Source organism: Hippopotamus amphibius, chromosome 2 (assembly GCF_030028045.1).
Source record: "Hippopotamus amphibius kiboko isolate mHipAmp2 chromosome 2, mHipAmp2.hap2, whole genome shotgun sequence".
Lineage (NCBI taxonomy): Eukaryota > Metazoa > Chordata > Mammalia > Artiodactyla > Hippopotamidae > Hippopotamus > Hippopotamus amphibius.
In genome coordinates, this window is record NC_080187.1 from 147,106,572 (window position 1) to 147,126,136 (window position 19,565).

The following is a 19,565-nucleotide window of genomic DNA, read 5'->3' on the forward strand; positions in this document are numbered from 1 at the left end:
CATTTCATTAAATAATCAACGGTACAAGGTTAAGTGAAAAAGCCCAGATTCTAAGATGTTGAATTTTCAGTTGACTGTATTTTTTGTCAAAAGAAAGAAACAAAAATACATTTGTGTGTATATTAAATGCACCTAGAACAATGCATGAACGATATTTCATACTTTAAAGAAAAGGGAAATGTATGGAAGGATCTAGGTTCAGTGCTACCGCGCAGCTTCACAAGCCTTGGTCTGGGGTTTCTCTCCGCCTCTCCGGGCGGGATCAGCCCGCAGGACAGGGGGAGGAGTGTGTTCCCCGAGTATTCCCAAACCACACCCCCGAAAAATACCGAAGTCGGTTTCTCAAGTCAGTTCACGGTGTCCTGGCACACGCACGGCCTGGGAGGTGAGGGCTGACTTTCTGTGAGGCCTGAATTTTGTCTCTAATCAGCTGTGTGTCCTCAGGTCTGTCTCAAATCTCTCCGAGCCTCGCTCTCCTCCCCGCGCCGCTGGGTCTCCAGGGGCCAACCCCCAGGCTCTCGTTATCCACGTGGGCCTTCTTCTGCGGCACTTTACAATTTATCAGAGGCACCTGGAGTAACAGGAGGTCGCTGCAGAGACAGGAGACCGCAAAGACTGAAGGCAACCTCTGGTGGTTCCTCAGGCCTCGGGGGAGCCCGACGCGCTTGGGCGAGGGCTTAATACCCAGCGGCAGATTCCGATTGAACGAAAGGCAGTATTTTTACGCATCAGAATTGCCCAAGGTGAAGATGAGGCAGGGGCCAGGCAGGGGCCTTCCCTTTTAATGTGAATCTGTTATTCCCACGTATCAATTGATTTAAAATCGGGGTTTCCGCATAGGATGCACCCTCCCCCCCCTCCACTGTACCAGCGTGGGGGTATGAGCGCGGATGGTACACTTTAGATACGCACCGCCAGCCCCACCCACTCCGCCTGGGGCACGTAAGGGAACAATTTCACGCGGACACACTGTGTGAAGTGTGGGGGTAGTTACTTCCGCAGAGCTGGGTGTTCCCAGATTACAACATGGGGTGGTAACCGGCAACTAGTGTTTGGTAGTGTTCCCGTACTTAATTCCTAAGAAGGAATAAGGTAAAAATCGTAAGGAACCCCTACGACCGCGGCAGGACTCGAACCTGCAATCTTCTGATCCGAAGTCAGACGCCTTATCCATTAGGCCACGCGGCCGCCCGATAGCGGGAGCTCTTTGGACAATCTAAAAAGTATTATTACCGCCCACCGGCTGGCCTGGGACCAATCCACTTGCTTCTTGAGCAGGGGAGGTTGGACCTTGGTTCCCAGAGTTCCACAGGGAAGGCCCACCCGGAAGTCCTTTTCCCCCCCTGCGGGCGGACCGGTCCACTTATGGCCCTCCTATTGGTCGCGCTGGGAGTCTCCCGCTTGCCTCTCGGGTAGCCGCGGGACCGAACGGGGCGCAGACGGGAAGTTGCGGCTGCCAGCGAGGCGGACTGGTCGGGTGGAGGCCGTACGCCACCCCGAGGCTGCATAGGCCGCGCGGAGGGAGACGTCGCGTCGCCGGCCTGGGGTTCGGAGCCGCAGACCGGGCAGCACCGGGCGGACTGAGGTTTCCGGAGGGTTGGGCGTTGCGGGGAGGCCGGGTCGCTGAGCGGCGGCGCGGCCCCTCCCTCCCCAGTCAGGGAGCGAGGCCCTGAGTTGGGCGGAGGCTGGTCCCAGGGCACACCGCGGCGCGCCCGCGGGGCTCAGGCTAGCGGCCGTACGGCCGGGAGCGCGGGGGCCGCTGCCGACGCCCCCTGCGGGGCGCCCTCGGCCCGCTGGGCCGGGGCTCGGGCGTGGGTGGGGGCCCCGCGGGACGGCGGCCCACCTGGAGGGTTCGAATCCGGGCGCTGGCTCCTAGAGGCGCTAGGCCCTCGGGCTGCGGCGGTCACGATCACTGCAGCCACCATTTGCCGAGGGCCGGGCCGGGCCGGGCCGCGCGGCGTGTTCGCCTGGTGTCATCCAAACAGCAGTCCCGTATGACAGGTAGAGTCCGTAACCCCATTTTACAGAGTAGGAAATTGGGGCCTAAGGAGCTTGGCCCAAGGTCACGCGTCTCGTAAGAGCCAGAGCCGGGATTCAAACCCGCTTCCTCCTGTCCAGAGTCTGCACTCTTCACCACCACCGTCACCTTTCCTGATGAACTTATGTGAACCTCAGTTTTCCTCAGGAGGGGTATTGCTGTTTCCCGAGGTTGTTTGATGATTCACTAAAAAAAAAATGTACCTAAGGCACATGGCACACTGCCTGGGAGGCAGAAGGTGCTCCAGGAATGATGGCAGTTAATAGCATGCGTGTTACGTGTGTAATTAGTAACACTGTATATCATCTGTCTCCTTTAGGATTTGTGGGTGGAAGGCAGGCATGGTCAGAACCATTTCACTGACAGGAAAACAGAGACAGGACGTGTCTCTCTCCACGTCTCTCAGCCAGTAGAAGCTGCCAAGCTGGAGCCCAAAGCCAGGTGTCCTGACTCCCAGCGGGGGGCTCCCTGCACCAACCATGAGCCGCCTGCTCTGGAGGAAGGTGGCCGGCGCCACCGTCGGGTCAGGGCCGGTTCCAGCTCCGGGGCGTTGGGCCTCCAGCTCCGCCTCCGTCCCCGTCCCCAGCGACGGGCAGCCACGGCCGCAGCCGCCGCCAGCGCCATCCTCGGAGGGCGGGCAGCTGCGGCACAACCCACTGCACATCCAGATGCTCTCGAGAGGGCTTCACGAGCAAATCTTCGGGCGCGGCGGGGAGAGGCCCGCCGAGGAAGCGGTGCGCCGCAGCGTCGAACACCTGCAGAAGCACGGGCTCTGGGGGCAGCCGGCCGCGCCCTTGCCCGACGTGGAGCTGCGCCTACCGCCCCTCTACGGGGGCAGCCTGGACCAGCACTTCCGCCTCCTGGCCCAGAAGCAGAGCCTGCCCTACCTGGAGGCGGCCAACTCGTTATTGCAGGCCCAGCTGCCCCCCCGGCCCCCGAGCTGGGCCTGGGCGGAGGGCTGGACCCGGTACGGCCCCGCGGGGGAGGCCGAACCCGTGGCCATCCCCGAGGAGCGGGCCCTGGTGTTCGACGTGGAGGTCTGCTTGGCAGAGGGAACTTGCCCCACGTTGGCGGTGGCCATATCCCCCTCGGCCTGGTGAGTAGGGGCGGGGATCGGGGAACTTTAGCACACCTGGGGGGAGGGGTGGCCCAGCTTAACAGTTTGGTGAGCTCCCACTGTGTCTGGTGGGTGGATTTCCAGGGACTGTGGACTCAGTGGTGAACTAAGCTAAGCTTGACCCCAGCTTTTACAGAGCTGACTTTCTGGTGGGAAGGTATGGGTAGTAGACAACACCCAAGCAGATGTCAGGTGGTGGTAGGGGCTGTACAGAGAATCACAGTTGTGTTGTACTTGAGACTGACGGGAGACCACTGGAGATCACCTTGATTTGATGCCTTTACCCCTTCCCCTAACAGCTTCCTGAGAAGTTAGTCTAAGACATTTGAACAGCGTTTCTATTTGGGGATGCTATTGGCTATTTTGGGCAGGAGAAACCTCCCTTTTGCAGGAATGTCCCAGGCAGTATAAGACACTTAGCATCCCCAGCTGCTCCCTTAAATGCCAGACCAAATTCCAACCCCCCCCACCCCCCATTGCAACGTTTCCAAATACCCACCTCTGTCAGGTAACACCCCCCTGACCACCCCCAGTTGAGAAACATTGCTTCTTCCCCCAGCCTTCCAAGCAGGCTTGCAGGCATTTTGGTCCCCAAAAGGTATATCCAATCTCTTTTCTTTTTAAATAAGTTTTTAAGTGCTACCCAAGTTTCTTTTTCAAACAATGATGGCAGTACTGTTTCTCCCCTTTTTTATTCTTCATTCCAGGATTAAAATACTATTTACAACCTTAATGCTTTCAGGCATGGCCAGCAAAAAAGTTGGCAGTTTCTTTATTCCTACTGGAAGCTACATCTTTGTAAAGAAAGCTGCGAAATGTTAAATATGCAGTTGAAAATGGTGAAAACATGGCTAAATAGATAAGGTAGGCATTAATGGCTGAAAAGAGCAAAACTAGATGATTCCTCACTGATTTAGTTCCAGTTAAGATGAGAATCTCAGTGCTTACTATGTAACTTGATGGTCAAAATAGAGGGAATACTGTCCATCATTTGAGAAAGGAAAGTAGACTGTGGTGGCTGAAAGGAAGTTAGGAAACCAGTGAAAGAAAGACTTGTTTTTTGATTTTTTGGTCATTCTTGGCCAATGTACCTTAAGTCTCCTTTTTCTTTTCTCTTCCTCCTTCTTCGTCTCCTAACTTTTCACCTCTTTCTCTCCCTGTCCTTCCCATCCTCCTCTCATTCTCATTCCATTCTTGCCAGGGGTGTTGAGGGCTCTGCTCAGTTTGCCTGGTGGCAGAAGTCATTACTGAGGACTGGGCTCATGCTGGGGCCTTCCTCCTGGGAGCCTGACTGTGATGGGGGTGGGAGGTGCCAGATGGGGCCCTCGTAGCAGTCCACTTTTAATCTGGGCACATCCCTACCACGTGGCTGCATAACACCAGGTTCCTGAGCAGCCCACAGTTTCCAGTGGGAAGGAGAAGCCTTGGACAGCCCAGAGGGCAGCTTCCCAAAGGCTGCTGGTAAGGGCATTGGTCACCAGACCAGGCCAGAGGGACATTACATAGGCCGTCAGCGCCGATCTAAGATTCACAGGAAAAGTGTAGTGTGGCATTGCTTCTGACTCATCTTAAATTTGCAAACAGTGTTTGCATTTTGGCTTTTTTCTTTTTTATCACAAGTAAATTTAACAAGATGGTTCTCATGCACAGCTGCAGACCTGGATCTTGACACCAGTCTGGCTTTTTTTAAATTTTCTTTTTGGTCACACTTTGGGACACGTGGAATCTTAGTTCCCCGACCAGAGATCGAACCCCTGCCCCCTGCAATGGAAGCACAGAGTCTTAACCACTGGACCCCCAGGGAAGTCCCCAGTCTGGCTTTTTGTTGCAACTAAAGTCCCTGTCATCACCATAGCCTCAAATATTTCACATCCTTCAGCCTTTTCTTCTGTGTTGTTTTTATGGGCTTTGACATGCTGAATTGAAAGGTGAGGAGGTTTCAACTTGAGTCCCTGAGTGTTTTCCCATCATTTGGAGTGTGAGTTAGATTTTACCAGGTTTAAAACTAGGAACCTCTTTTTGCTGGTAACCCCTTCCCCCAAAGAAAGAAGTTTTATGTTTGTTGTAACTGTTGCAGCAGATAACCCCTCCTCCCCTCCGTAAGGGAAGCAGGGAGCTTATTCGCAGCTGTGGTGGCCACACATGTGGCCTCGTCACTCACTTTGATGCTGAGTGGCCTTGACCCTTTGGCATAATCTGTGGTTCACAAAAGGGTTTTGCTCAGTGACCATTTTCCCACACTTAGCCTTGTGGATCTTGAGCAAACTCCAGCCTTTTTTTGAATCAGTGTCAGGCCTCCAACAGACATACTCATCCCCTGTCCCTCCCACCCCAACCCTAGCACATATTTCCTAGCACATGTGCATACATTTCCTCCATTCTGGCACTTCCCCTGGTCTCTCACTGAGGGTGGTTGCTCAAAAACACAGCATCTTCTACAAGGTGCTTGATTTGCTCTTTGTCCTTCAGAATCTTTCCAGCCGTCAGATGATTCATCCTGTACATGTGTGCAGCATGTCATTTTTTTGTTGCCACTTTCAGTTAAAAAAAAAATTTCACTGGGTTCTACTATGATTGTCTTTCTCCTTTACTAGCACTTTGAACATGAGCTGTTTTGTGCTTATAGACATGAGGGGTTGATAACATTCATTAAGACACCTCAGAGTCAAGCACAGACTTGGGGAGCCCTGGACCTAACAAACACCTGGCCCAGGCTGAAGGCCCGTCCGGGACAGGTTGAAAAGTAAAGAAGCTTTTGTAACTGCTCCCCACTCCCAACACATACCCAGACGGCACCCCACCCACCCTCTAGCTCTGTGAGGGTTCGGAGCACCCCGTGGTCTCACTTGTGTCCCCAGCCGCTAGTGCAGGACCTGGCATGTGGTGGTAGGTGTGCATTGGGGGTTGTGGAGCGAAACTTGAATGCCTCCGTGCTGAACCCACCGGCCTCTCGCCTCCCTCAGGTATTCCTGGTGCAGCCGGCGGCTGGTGGAAGAGCGTTACTCTTGGACCAGCCAGCTGTCGCCGGCTGACCTCATTCCCCTGGAGGTCCCTGCCAGTGCCGGCGGCAGCCCCACCCAGCGAGACTGGCAGGAGCAGTTAGTGGTGGGGCACAACGTTTGCTTTGACCGAGCCCATATCAGGGAGCAGTACTTGATCCAGGTAAGGTTCCTAGGGCCAAATGCAGGGTCTGGCACAGGGTGGGCTAAGAGCCCTGCTCTCAGTGGCTAGGGAAGACATTGCTTTTCCTGGCCAGCGCCTCCATCGCCTTTGTAGTGGCTACAGGGCCTCCTGTTGACCAGCCCTGCCCGTGGTCCCTGTGCCCAGCTGTTCTGACCCTAGGGTCTGCTTGGCACAGGACCTGAGTAGTCACAGAGTACTGATATCTCTGTGTGGCATGTTAGAGCTTAGTATGGGTCTCTGGAGGCTGCGGGCCCCCCAGCCTGGGCTCACATCCTGTCTCAGCCACTGGTGAGCAGCGTGAGCTTCTTAACGTCCCTTTATAAGCAAGAAAACGGAGCCTCAGTTTCCTTATTTGTAAGGAGAGGGCGCTAGCAGAAGATACCTCATATGATTGTGGAGAGGGTTTGAACAATGCACACGTCAGCACTCAGAACCATAGTTGTAGCAGTTCTTAATTTTGTGGAAAGTGCCCTAGGAGAAAGGCAGGGCAGGTGCCAGCAGCGTCAGCCTCTGGCTGAGGGTGCAGAGGCTCGGACAGCCTTGTTGACGTGCCCAGGGCCACAGGGCTTGTGAGTGGCAGGGCTGGGGGCCGAGCCTTATAGCTCGGAACGCCTCGTTTTGGCCACTCTGTTCCCAGGGTGCCCCTCGGAGCTGTCGCTGGGTGCGGGGAAGGACTGTGTGTCGGGCCTGAACCAGGCCTGCACCTTCAGGGGTGGCTAGGAGTTGAGAAGGCGGGCTCCTCACAGGGTAGGGACGAGCGCACGCAAGCAGGAAGACCCTCCGTCTTTAGTGTTGGGAGGCTGTGTGCTGAGAGGGGAGGCTGAGGTGGGGCTGGTGGGCTGAAGTGCTGCAGCAGGGGGAGGCTGGCCCATAGCTGCAGCCTCTGCTCCTCCTCAGGTCTCCCGCATGCGCTTCCTGGACACCATGAGCATGCACATGGCCATCTCAGGGCTGAGCAGCTTCCAGCGCAGTCTGTGGATGGCCGCCAAGCAGGGCAAGCGCAAGGCCCGGCACCGCACACAGCGAGGCCAGAAACCCCAGAGCAAAGCCAACGGCCCAGCGGTGAGAGCATGCTGGGGGGACCCCCGCACCGGCCTGCCTGTCTGGCTGCAGGCTAAGCTGATCTGCCATGTCCCTTGCTCTGACCTCCAGGTCTCATCCTGGGACTGGCTAGACCTCAGCAGTGTCAATAATCTGGCAGACGTGCACAGCCTCTACGTGGGGGGGCCACGCGTAGAGAAGGAGCCCCGCGAGCTGTTTGTTAAGGGTAGCATGAAGGACATCCGGGAGAACTTCCAGGTACGATGGCGGAGAGGGGCTCTGGGACAAGGGCTGTGGCAGACCCCTTCCGACTCTGGGGAGTGTAGCTGCCAGACCTGACCCGGAGACCCGGCGGTGGTAGTGGGATGGCCGCCCACCCAGCGCCTTCCTGTCGCCTGTGCCAGGACCTGATGCAGTACTGTGCCCAGGACGTGTGGGCCACCTATGAGGTTTTCCAGCAGCAGCTACCGCTCTTCTTGGAGAGGTGAGGGAGAGCCCCTCTGGGAACCCGTGGGGGTCAGTGGGTTCCCGGTACCTGGGCCCGCCGTAACCAGGTGGTGCTGGGCCTTTCTCAGGCTGGGGGCCGTAGCCTTTCTGGGCTGAGAGCATGGAGCCACTCTGTCCAGTGGTGGCCACCTGGCCCTTGGACTCGGGGGTTTCTGTGGAGGCCCTGGAGGGGAGAGCTGAGGCTGTGCTTGTTTCATGTGCGTGGTCCTGGTTTGCTGAGAACCCTCTCTGCACCCGGATCCTGAGCCAAGGGCTTCGTATCCACCTTGGTCATGTTTGCTAGGGAGCCAGTCTTGTGATGTGCTCAGAGTCTTAAGTGTCATCCGGACCTGGTTCTCATCTTGATTATTGTATCCAACTCATTTGACCTTGGGCAAGTTACTTGGTTTCTCTGAGCCTCAATGTTCTTACCTGTGTAACATACACAAATATACTTGACTGCTCCAGTTGTGAGGTTCTTGTGTGATCTTTTATGTGTATGGGGTTATTAGCACAGTGCCTGGCACTTAGTCATTACTCAGCAGATGGCAGCCGTTTTCATTTTTGTGATCTGTCATTCCCACATTACCCCTGAGGATGGGAAGATATTATTCCCATTTTATAGATGAAGGAACTTAGGCTTAGAGAGATGAAGTGACTTACCCAAGGTCTCATGGCTGGGAAATGGTAGAGCTGGTGTTTAAACCCCTGTGTTTCTGACGTGGGTGGTTGGGTTGAGGATTGCCAGACTGGCCCAGGGGTTGGGCCACAGCCTTTCCTCCTGAGGTCATTTATGGCAGCCCTGGTGTTTGTCCTCAAGGTGTCCCCACCCGGTGACTCTGGCTGGCATGTTGGAGATGGGTGTCTCCTACCTGCCCGTCAACCAGAACTGGGAGCGTTACCTGGCGGAGGCACAGAGCACCTACGAGGAGCTCCAGCGGGAGATGAAGAAGTCGCTGATGGACCTGGCCAACAATGCCTGCCAGCTGCTCTCAGGAGAGAGGTAGCCAGGCCTTGGGTGGGCTGGATCCCCCTGCAGGGGACAGGCAGGTGGGAGGGCTGGCCTTCGGCTTGGCCTCAGCCCTGCCCTGGTGAACTGGCTGTGCAGGTACAAAGAAGATCCCTGGCTCTGGGACCTGGAGTGGGACGTGCAGGAGTTTAAGCAGAAGAAGGCAAAGAAAGTGAAGAGGAAGGAGCCTCTTGCCGCAGCCAGCAAGTTGCCTATCGAGGGGGCTGAGGCCCCTGGGGATCCCAAGGATCAGGAAGGTGGGGAACATGGGCGGGAGGCGGGGCAGGGATGGACCCTGGGAAGGTCCTGAGACCGAGGGGTCCCTTGGAAGGGATTGCTCCAGCCTTCCGGAGATGAGTAGGCTGGGCAGGGCTTTCTGAGAAACCCTTCTCTGGTCCTGATTGTCCGCCCCGACCCTGTGCAGACCCCGGCCCCCCCAGCGAGGAGGAGGAGTTTCAACGAGATGTCACAGCTCGCGCCTGCTTTGAGCAGCTGAGGGGGACCACAGAACAACTGCCCAAGCGGCCCCAGCACCTTCCTGGACACCCAGGGTGAGCCCTGTCCCCCTAACATGTCCAGAGGCCACCCTTACCCCTCTCTCTACTCGGGACGCCACTATTCCGGGCCCCAGCACAAGAGATGGCGTGCGTATGGGCCCTTACTAACCTGCTGCCACTCATTTCTGCTGTCTTCAATCCTGCTCTCACCAGCCTGCTCTGACCCCTGGGTCATTGGACTTATTCAGTACAAGTGCCCTAAGCACCTGCTGTGGGCTGGGCCTCTGAGGGTACAAATAGGAACATAAGTCCTTTCTAGTAGTTTCTCCCTGGAAGGAGCCAGTTGTGCAGACCAGCCAGCATAGGTGGAGTTTATATCCATAATAAGACAGAGGAGTCATCGGTGTTGAGGCAGTGCAGTTAGGCCTGGGGAAATCAAGGAAGGCTTCCTTGAGGAGGTGACCCTTCATTCGCACCCCATAGAGTGGCAGAGATGAGAAGATGGGGCAGTCAGGGTGGATAGCAGGGTGCCACCTGCATTTGCCTGAGATGAGGCCCTTAGTGTCTTACTTGCCTCACCCTTGCGTTGGCTCCAGTGAAGAGCATGTAAGGGATGGAGCTCTGAAGGCCCTGGTGTGCCTCTGGAACAGTGGTGGGAGGGCAGATCTACCCGCTCCTCTGAGCACCTTCCCTGCATGAGATAGAGCTCGGGAAGGAGTCCAGCCCTAGACTATGTGTGTGGGTGCTGGCTTCTGAGTAGAACGGGGGGCTGACATAGGATCTTTCCTTTTGGGATATTTGAGTTATTCTAGAGGGCTCCATGGGGGTCCTGGCTGTATCCCAGAGGGAGGGGGTGTTGATTGTAGGCTGAGGTCACCAGAAAGCCTTGGGGCCTTGGAGAGTGGGTGGGGCATTGTGGGGGGCAGAGAGCCTCCCTTGCCATCACACTGTCCTCCCCCGACTACTATGACACTGCTCTCTTCCGGCGGGGCATAGGTGGTATCGGAAGCTCTGTCCTCGGCTAGATGACCCTGCATGGACCCCAGGCCCCAGTCTTCTCAGTCTCCAGATGCGGGTCACACCTAAACTCATGGCGCTGACCTGGGACGGCTTCCCTCTGCACTACTCAGAGCAGCACGGCTGGGGGTACCTGGTGCCCGGGCGGCGGGACAACCTGCCTGAGGTGCCAGAGGACCCCAGCCTAATAGCGGCGGGGGCGGCCTGCCCATACACGTAAGGCTGTGGCTCGGGGAGGACAGGGCTGGAGGCTAGGCACCCCTTCCCCTTCCTGGAGAGACCAAGCCCAGCTCAGGCTAGTGGGAAGAGCTTGGGTCTGAGAGTCTGCGTTCTAGTTCTTTGTTTGATGGCTGCCTTTTCCGTCTCGGCCTCAGAGCCCTGTGGGGGTTGAGGGCGTGGAGCTTGGAGCGGATAGAACTGAGGCCGTGCTCTTGGGCCCAGCAGCCCAGCTGCCCTCACAGCAGCGTGCAGAGGGAGTGATGGGGGGATGGGCTTTGTCCCCCTTTTCTGAGTATCGTTTACTGAGCACTGATTATATTCTGTGTTAATAAACCTTTCACAGTGCTTCCCTCGTTTGTTCCCCAGGCAGCCCCATGGTTATCTTCATTTTAGAGTTGGTAAAACAAAGGCCTAGGGAGGTCATTGTTTTGCCTGAGATCACAGACCCTTGAGCTTTTGACAGGCAGGTGTTGGGGAGAAGCTGCAGCACTTGAAGTGGCCCAGAACTGAGAGTCCCGGCTCCGGCTCCAGCTCCACAGGGCAGCCCAAACCCCCCGGGGGGGCCTTAGGACACAGGCAGGGATCAGCCTGCTCCTTTGAGCTGGAGGATGGAGGAGTGGACAGGAGCTAGCCTGGGGCGGGGCCCGGCCCTGACTTTCCACTGCTCTGCTCACAGAGCTTTTCCTGGGGAGGGTGGTGGCTCTGGTGAGACGCGCTTAGATTTGAGTCAGCCCAGGCCTCGAAACCCAGCCTGCCACCAGTGTGCTGTCATTTTCAATTTGTCACGCCCTGTCTGAACCAGCGACAGCACTGTCCACTTCTGCCTCAGAGCTGATTCTGAGGCATCCGCAGAGGGAATCATGGAAGGCCCCCGGCGAGCTGCCCGGCCCTGGGGGGCCCGCCAGTAATCAGAGGCCGCCGCTGCTGTTCTCTGCGCAGAGCCATCGAGTCCCTGTACAGGAAGCACTGTCTTGAACAGGGGAAGCAGCAGCTGGAGCTGCAGGAGGCAGACCTGGCTGAGGAGTTCCTGCTCACTGACAGCAGCACCATGTGGCAGACGGTGAGGGTGGGCTCCCAGCCTGCGCTCCCGGGAGGGAGCTCTGTGCCCACAAGGAAGGGGCAGCCTCTTGGGTGGGGGCAGGGTGCTGGAGGTGTTCGTAAGTTGCTCACCCCAGGCTGTCCTGGGCTGTCTGCGTGTCACAGGGAGGGGCTGGTGGATGTGGGCCGACCCAGACCCTTGCTTCACTCCCTTGGTAATGGGGCCCCATCCAGGTGGAAGAACTGGGCTGCTTAGACGTGGAGGCCGAGGCCAAGATGGAGAACCTGCGAGTGGCAGTTCCAGGTCAACCCCCAGCTCTGGTGAGCTGTGCACCTGCTCAGCGGCTCCCTGGGTGGGGTGCTGGGTGGCAGGGCCCTCCTCTTGTGCCCAGGTAGCTTCCCCCCCACCCAGACAGTTCCCAAGGTCTTGGGGGGCTGGGAGATGGCTGCCCTGCCCTTGGGTGGCCCCATAGTTGTTGGAGGCCAAGGAGGAAGCCTGAGACCTCATAGCCGTCCTGTCATTTCCCAGCCTACCTGCTCGCCATTTCAGGCCCTTTTCCCACCCCTACCCCATGGCCCTCGCTGAATGCAGGTGCTGGAGCAGGGCCTGATCTAGGTGTGTGGCCCCCACAGACTGCTGCTGGTGGCCCAAAAGCCAGCCAGCCAGCTTATCACCATGGCAACGGACCCTACAACGATGTGGATATCCCTGGCTGCTGGTTCTTCAAGCTGCCTCACAAGGTGTGTTTCATGGTGTCCTCACTGCTCAAGGTGCATAGTAGGCCTCCAGAAAGACTCACATGGGGAGAATGCCTTTTTGTAGGAATGCCAGTAGTGGTGGGGCAGAGGATGATCTCAGGCAAATGTTGCCATCTCTCTGAGCCTTTGTTTTCCTTCTGAAATTTGAGTGGTGAGGGGCATGGTGGTGGAATTAAATGACACATAGGGCATGTCAGGTGTCTACTACCACATCTGGTACATGATAGGATCTGTTGACTGATGGCTGTTACTATGAGGGGAGTAGGTTTGTTTGTGTCTGTGTGTGTTAGGACGTGTGTGTGTGTTGCAATCAGAGATTTGCCCCAGACTGCTCTGCTTGAGGTTCTGGGCTCAGTGTTGGGCAGAGCCGAGGCACACAGGATATCAGTTCCCCAGCTAGGGCTCTGCACGTGTCTCCAGCCCCTGCTTTGTTTGCTCTCTTCAGGATGGTAACAGCTGCAATGTGGGCAGCCCCTTTGCCAAAGACTTCCTGCCCAAGATGGAGGATGGCACCCTGCAGGCTGGCCCAGGAGGTGCCAGTGGGCCCCGTGCCTTGGAAATCAACAAAATGATTTCTTTTTGGAGAAATGCCCATAAACGTATCAGGTGGGCCACCATGGGAGGGCGGAGATATGCTGCCTGTCTCTGCCTCTGGCCAGGTTACTGCAGTCCTGGGATCCCTTCCGCTGCCTCCCACCCAGGGGCCCCTGAGAGCCTGTGCTGCAGCGGGGGGACAGCCTGGTCTAGAGGCCTGGCTGCTTGTGGTCCTGGTGCCATGGGACCAGTTTCTCTGCTCTGTAGAAGGAGTGGTATGTAACAGGGAAGCTGGGGGACACAGTTGATGGCCCCTCCCAGCTCTGTGAGGCACCTTCCATGGAGGGCTGAGTAGCCTGTGAGCTCCGTTAGGGGCTGGGAGCTGGGTCCTGTAGGCTGGGAATAGCAAATGGATTGAAGGCTAGTTCCAAGGCGGTGGTGGCTGCCAGCAGCACACTCGTGGGAGAAGAGTGCTGTGATGGGTTGGGAGCGTTGGCCCTGAGCGTGGAAGAGGCAGTGGTGGCAGGGCTGGTGCTGGGTGCCTCATGGATACTCCAGGATAGGCGTCGAAGCTGCCTCAGATGCCTGGCCAGTTCCCTGATGGTTTATGCTCCTGGACGGTAGATGCTAGGCCCACCCTGAGTCCAGTCAGCGGGAAGAGGGTTGAGGTCGGGCAAGGAAGGGGTACGGCAGCCGCCAGAGCTGGGCAGATGAGGGCCATGTTGTGATGGGGGATGGAGTCTGCTCCCCATGGCTGTGCTGAGCAACCTCTCTGTCCCCACAGCTCCCAGATGGTGGTGTGGCTGCCCAGGTCAGCTCTGCCCCGTGCGGTGACCAGGTATGTGCTGGCAAGTGGTTGCGGAAGCAGGAAGGTTGAGTGGGGCCGGGTCCTGCGACCAAAGCAAGCTGCTGAGACTCATGCCCTTCCTCCCTGCACCCCCACCAGGCACCCAGACTACGATGAGCAAGGCCGCTACGGGGCCATCCTGCCCCAGGTGGTGACCGCCGGCACCATCACTCGACGGGCTGTGGAGCCCACGTGGCTCACTGCCAGCAACGCCCGGGTATGTGTCCTCTGCACCTCTGGTCCCCGCCCTTCCACTCCTGTGTCTCTAAGGAGCTGAGGCTGCAGAGGGCCTTTACTGAGGAGCATGAAAAGGAACCTGAGATCTGGGTCAGGCAGGACTCAAGTTCAAATCTAGCTCATCCATTTTTTTCAGCAGATATGTTCTGAGCACCTGCTCCTGGCCAGACATTGACAAGACAGACATGCTAGGCATGTCTTGTGGAGTCTAGGTAGGGCCGGGTGTAGAGCCAGGCACAGAGCAGCCATTCTTTACCTGGAACTGGAGAGTTTGGGGCAGTGCTAGCCAGCATTCTCTAAAACCATCCCCTCCGGAAGGGCCTCAGCATTCCCAGTCTATTCAGGCTCCATGGATGGGTGGGAGGGGTCTCACTGGGGTATCTAGGTCGGGCCTGACCTCACTCTTCCTGTGCAGCCTGACCGAGTAGGCAGTGAGTTGAAGGCCATGGTGCAGGCCCCACCCGGCTACGTCCTGGTGGGTGCTGACGTGGACTCACAGGAGCTGTGGATCGCAGCTGTGCTCGGAGATGCCCACTTTGCCGGCATGCATGGTGAGCAGGATCCGGGGCTGGAGCGAAGCGGAGGCGGCCTGACGCCTCGCCGGGCGGAATATTTCTGAAGCCTCTTTTCTCACCCCTGCCTCGCCCCCCAGGCTGCACGGCCTTCGGGTGGATGACACTGCAGGGCAGGAAGAGCAAGGGCACCGATCTACATAGTAAGACCGCTGCCACAGTGGACATCAGCCGTGAGCACGCCAAGATCTTCAACTATGGCCGCATCTACGGGGCGGGGCAGCCCTTTGCTGAGCGCCTGCTAATGCAGTTCAACCACCGGCTCACGCGGCAGGAGGCAGCTGAGAAGGCCCAACAGATGTATGCGGTCACCAAGGGCCTCCGCAGGTGAGGGTGCCTCCCCCATCCACAGCTGCGTCACCCCCAGGGCCTCAGGCTTGCTCTACTACCTTTACCGCCCCCGTCTTTTTTACCTCTTTCCATCACCTAAGCCTTTACCTGGCCCCTCTCCCTCCAGACCCCCGTGACCTAGCTGTAGGATGGTTTGTCCTTGGGTTGTGACAGTTGCTTGCTTTAATAGTCAGTTTTCCTCATAGAGTTAAAGCTGTGTTTTTGTTGTGTTGTCACCAAGTGGTAGCAGGTCGACAGCTCTGGTCACGCAGAATAAACAGTAATGTGGGGGTTGCAAACTCACATGCCTACGGGGAATGAGAGCAATTGAAGCAGGCGGTTTAGTAAAAGACAGCTGACAGGAGGGCCCGTGGAAAACCAGACTTTAAACTGATTTTGATAGAGGAGAAAGCCTTACCGGGCTTCCAGTTTGCTTCCTCTAATAGTACCTATTGTTTGCTTAGGGCCTTAGCAGCCTCCTTGGAGGGATCCTGAATCAAGTGTGAGGGAGGAGAGGTACCTTGATGACTTGTTTAGGTATAATATACGGTGTCCACATTTCATTAGCTGACCTCCTCATGGTAACAGTGTAGCAGTAACTGCATAAATGCAGAAAAGGGGAGCCCAGTATTGTCCAGGGAAGTGAGAGGAGGAGGTGGGGTTGGGCGGGGCGTGCACTGTGGGCAGCGTGTGCTGGTGGAGGCAAGGCAGTGACCACAGAGGAGGTTGGGCCTTAATTGTGGAGGCTTTGAAGGCCTCACAGAGGAGTCTGGACTGAGGAGTGGTGGGGAAACTCTGGTGCACCTTTGAACAGGTAAATGACATGGCTCTGCAGCCATGCGGGGACAAGCCTCGTGATGTCTGAAGTTGCACTGAAGCTAGGAGTCTGGGGCAGAGGGGACTGAGAAGGGTCAGCCAGGCCTGGCTGTGTGTTGTCTTGTGCTTCTCTAAATGCCCTCTCCCCTTCAAGGAGTAGCCTGTTCTGTCCTCCCACCCCCACTCCTCAGTGTGGGGTGATAGCCCTTGCTGTCTCCTGGACTAATACGTGGCACCTGTTGGTCACTGGGCAGTGCAGTGTCTAAGGCATTAGGGCAGTAATAACAGTTGTGGCTCTCGTGTTGGCGTCTGTCCTTTATTGGGCTACCTTCACGAAGCCCACAAAATCCTGGATTCCTGTCTAGGCTCTCCCTCTTCCTGGCTGTGAGATCCCACGAAGTCATTTAGCGTCGGTGAGACTTTTTAGGCACGACACGACCCCAGGGTGGCTAAAATGGAGTGAGGTGGTGGTGAACACTCCTAGCCCAGGGTATGGCACAGACAAGGCACTGCCTATAGGAATGACGGTTGTGACCCCCTCCCCGCCCCCCCCCCCCCCCCAGGTATCGGCTGTCAGATGAGGGCAGGTGGCTGGTGAGGGAGTTGGACCTCCCTGTGGACGGGACCGAGGATGGCTGGGTTTCCCTGCAGGATCTGCGCAAGATCCAGAGAGAAGCTTCAAGGAAGTGAGAACCTTCTGTGTGTTAAGGATGGATGGAGGGTCTGGGCTGGCCCCGGGAGAGCTGGGATGCTTCGTTTTTAGCTCTGAGATGCTAAAAGACAAAGCCTGCCCTCTCTTTGTTCCTGGTCCCCCAGATCGCGATGGAGGAAGTGGGAGGTGGTTGCTGAACGAGCCTGGATGGGGGGCACAGAGTCAGAAATGTTCAATAAGCTGGAGAGCATTGCCACATCTGACACACCACGTACCCCGGTGCTAGGCTGCCGCATCAGCCGAGCCCTGGAGCCCTCTGCTGTCCAGGGGGAGGTATCTTGCTACCCTTGGAACATGGGGAGAGGGGTCACAGGGAGGGCAGGGCTCTGGTACTTCCTCCTACTCAAGAGTGAACCGGTATGTGGTCTAACCCTCCTCGCCTGTGGCTACCTTCCCTCCCCAGTTTATGACCAGCCGTGTGAATTGGGTGGTGCAAAGCTCCGCTGTGGACTACTTACACCTCATGCTTGTGGCCATGAAGTGGCTGTTTGAGGAGTTTGCCATTGATGGGCGCTTTTGCATCAGTATCCACGATGAGGTTCGCTACCTGGTGCGGGAGGAGGACCGCTACCGCGCTGCTCTCGCCCTGCAGATCACCAATCTCTTGACCAGGTAGGCAGGGCCCATGGACTTTCTGGCCTGACTATGTGCCAGGTAGGTGGGGGCTTGGACCAGGCTGAGCATGATCTGGTTTTCATCCCCCCAGACATAAATGTTCCCCTTTTATCTATAATTTTTAAAAATTGTAGAAGTCTTAAAAAGGTTGGCCTCAACATTTTAGAAAAGATTTTGGGGGGTTTGAAAGTGTCAGATACCAAGGCTAGATCACTGAGGTGGTGAGAAGGTAGGAGAGGCCAGGGCAGCTGTTCCAAGAGTAGTTCTCAAATTGTGCTCCCCTCGGAACACACCTTTCTGTTTTAAAAATCGATGACAGAGGCTTTTCTCAACCTATAGAAAATTGAGGGTTTTTTTAAAATAAATTTATTTATTGGCTGTGTTGGGTCTTTGTTGCTGCACACGGGCTTTCTCTAGTTGTGACAGGCAGGGGCTACTCTTCATTGTGGTGCTCCGGCTCCTCATTGCAGTGGGTTTTGTTGCGGAGCATGGGCTCTAGGCACATGGGCTCTAGAGCACAGGCTCAGTAGTTGTGGCGCACAGGCTTACTGTGTCCCCTGCATTGGCAGGCTGATTCTTAACCACTGCGCCACCAGGGAAGTCCCATAAATGTTAATTCTTAAGTGCCAAAAGTTTGTTATTCTGAATACTAACAGAAAACATTGTTAATGGGGAAATGTGATTTTGAAGATACATTTTTTTATATATTGAGTTGCAGTTTCTTGTAGTAAAATTCCTAGTTTATATGGTTGGATTAAATGATGTTACAGTTCCATGTTGATCTGTCACTCAGAACCAGTTTGGGAACCATGATCTATCCTGATTAATGGGTAAATAGTGAATGTTTATAATACTCAATGCTGTCTCCATTCCCTCTTAATCATCTCCTGGGGAGTTATGTTTAACAAAGCTACTGACAGTCCTCGTATATTCAAATTCTGGCCCAATAATTGAAATTTTTTACATCAATAAAGTGTACCAAACTGGAGAAAAAAAAAAAAAGGTGTGTTTTGAGTCCACAATTGCACGTATCTCAGCAGGAGGTGTTCGGCTGCTGGATGGACGGCAGTGCTGGCCCTTCAGCTTTCTTTGCTAAGTAAACAGTTGGTGGTGGGGAGGCTCTGTTGTACAGATACCAGGTCATTTCTCCTAGAGTGGTGGACCTTTGTTCACAGCAGGGACATGACTGAGGGGAGATCGGGTCTCTTTCAGGTGCATGTTTGCCTACAAGCTGGGTCTGAATGACTTGCCCCAGTCAGTCGCCTTTTTCAGTACAGTCGATATTGACCAGTGCCTCAGGAAGGAAGTGACCATGGATTGTAAAACCCCTTCCAACCCAACTGGAATGGAAAGGAGATACGGGATTCCCCAGGGTGAGCACAATACCTTTGTTCCTTGTTATGCATAGGATGTGAGGCAGATTAGGAAGTGGTCTTGGACAATGCTAAGCTTGGGGCACCAGAGGATAAGAAATCCACCTCTTGTGCTGTGTGCTGGGCTGTTTCAGTTTATAATATGTCCTGGGCCCAAAGTGAACATGATGCTCACAGCACAAAGGGAGGTGTTTCTAGAAAGCTGTTCATAGTAAATGAAGGAATATTTGAAACTGGTTTCTTCCATCTGTTCCCTTCGCTCTTCAACCACAACAGAAATGTTTAACGAAGATTTATTGTATGAAGTCAAAGTGCATTCTTAGGGTGAAAAAATTGTGCTTTGAGTAAATCAGAAAGCTTATTTTCTATTTAAAATGTATCTAAAACAAACTTATTTTATACAAAAAGAAAATGGACCCTCCCCAAATATAATATTACCGTTCCTGGCAATTACTGTGAGCCCTTCCTAAAACCCTCTTTGACCTTAACATTAAGCTCCTTTTCTTGCTTCTGATCTCTGAGTTAAATTCTTGAGGAAGCATCCTAACCAATTCGCACTGTTTTTCAGGTGAAGCGCTGGATATTTACCAGATAATTGAACTCACCAAAGGCTCCCTGGAAAAATGAAGCCAGCCTGGACCATAGCTCTGCCTGGAGGCTCTGTATTTGCTCCCGTGGAGCTTCATCGGGGCGGTGCAGGCTCCTAAACTCAGGCTTTCAGCTGTGCTTTTTGCAAAAGGGCTTGCCTAAGGCCAGCCATTTTTCAGCAGCAGGACCTGCCAAGAATGATTGCCTCTAACTGAAGGTGCAGTTGAGTTCAGAACCAAGATGCCAACACTGGTGCAGGCTGAGGACAAGGGGGCATTGTTGCTTGTTGGGTAAAAAGAAAGCAGAAGCCCCAAAGTTCACGTTAACTCAGGCATTTCATTTCTTTTTTCCTTTTCTTCTTGGCTGGTTCTTTGTTCTGTCCCTCGTGCTCTGATGCAGTGCCCTAGAAGGGGAGAGAAGTAATGCTCTAAATGTGATAAAGCTGCTCGGAGGCAGTGGAAATAAAAACAAAAGTCCTTTATCTTCTCATCAAAGCCTGTGTTGGTCATGCTTTCTCCCCTTTTCCACTCATGGGAG

General features: G+C 55.3%; 2 protein-coding genes and 1 non-coding gene across 8 annotated transcripts in view; 1 reads left to right on the forward strand and 2 right to left on the reverse strand.

Moving 5' to 3' along the window:
- Positions 1 to 1,115: 1,115 nt before the first annotated feature.
- TRNAR-UCG (transfer RNA arginine (anticodon UCG)) lies at positions 1,116 to 1,188 on the reverse strand. Its single transcript has one exon. It is a non-coding gene; the product is annotated as a tRNA-Arg (tRNA).
- A 198-nt stretch (positions 1,189 to 1,386) lies between these two features.
- POLG (DNA polymerase gamma, catalytic subunit) lies at positions 1,387 to 19,517 on the forward strand. Of its 5 annotated transcripts, none has more exons than XM_057720219.1 (23): positions 1,396 to 1,585; positions 2,358 to 3,134; positions 6,119 to 6,317; positions 7,236 to 7,400; positions 7,491 to 7,637; positions 7,784 to 7,863; positions 8,686 to 8,868; positions 8,974 to 9,131; positions 9,299 to 9,425; positions 10,368 to 10,604; positions 11,460 to 11,667; positions 11,880 to 11,966; positions 12,279 to 12,386; positions 12,850 to 13,010; positions 13,723 to 13,776; positions 13,885 to 14,002; positions 14,438 to 14,573; positions 14,675 to 14,921; positions 16,304 to 16,426; positions 16,557 to 16,725; positions 16,856 to 17,064; positions 18,280 to 18,440; positions 19,009 to 19,517. In XM_057720219.1, exons 2-23 carry the CDS (start codon positions 2,518 to 2,520, stop codon positions 19,065 to 19,067), a joined length of 3,753 nt encoding a protein of 1,250 aa, XP_057576202.1. In that variant the 5' UTR covers positions 1,396 to 1,585; positions 2,358 to 2,517; the 3' UTR covers positions 19,068 to 19,517. The 5 variants fall into 5 exon arrangements, with proteins under 5 accessions (XP_057576206.1, XP_057576202.1, XP_057576205.1 ...); XM_057720221.1 differs by having other exon boundaries at positions 1,398 to 1,585; positions 11,547 to 11,667; XM_057720220.1 differs by lacking the exon at positions 1,396 to 1,585 and adding an exon at positions 1,596 to 2,001.
- FANCI (FA complementation group I) overlaps positions 19,295 to 19,565 on the reverse strand; it is an 88,879-nt gene continuing 88,608 nt past the window's right edge. For both annotated transcript variants that reach the window (XM_057720217.1, XM_057720218.1), the window contains one exon: positions 19,295 to 19,431. In XM_057720217.1, the coding sequence (XP_057576200.1) occupies positions 19,351 to 19,431 (81 nt within the window). In that variant the 3' untranslated portion in view covers positions 19,295 to 19,350. The remainder of the gene's footprint in view (positions 19,432 to 19,565) is intronic.

Excerpts from the sequence above, each read along its gene's own strand:
- POLG (XM_057720219.1), top strand. The coding sequence starts at position 2,518 with ATGAGCCGCCTGCTCTGGAGGAAGGTGGCCGGCGCCACCGTCGGGTCA. Across the intron at positions 9,426-10,367 it reads CACCTTCCTGGACACCCAGG|GTGGTATCGGAAGCTCTGTC; the intron begins GTGAGCCCTGTC and ends GGCGGGGCATAG. Across the intron at positions 14,574-14,674 it reads CCACTTTGCCGGCATGCATG|GCTGCACGGCCTTCGGGTGG; the intron begins GTGAGCAGGATC and ends CTCGCCCCCCAG.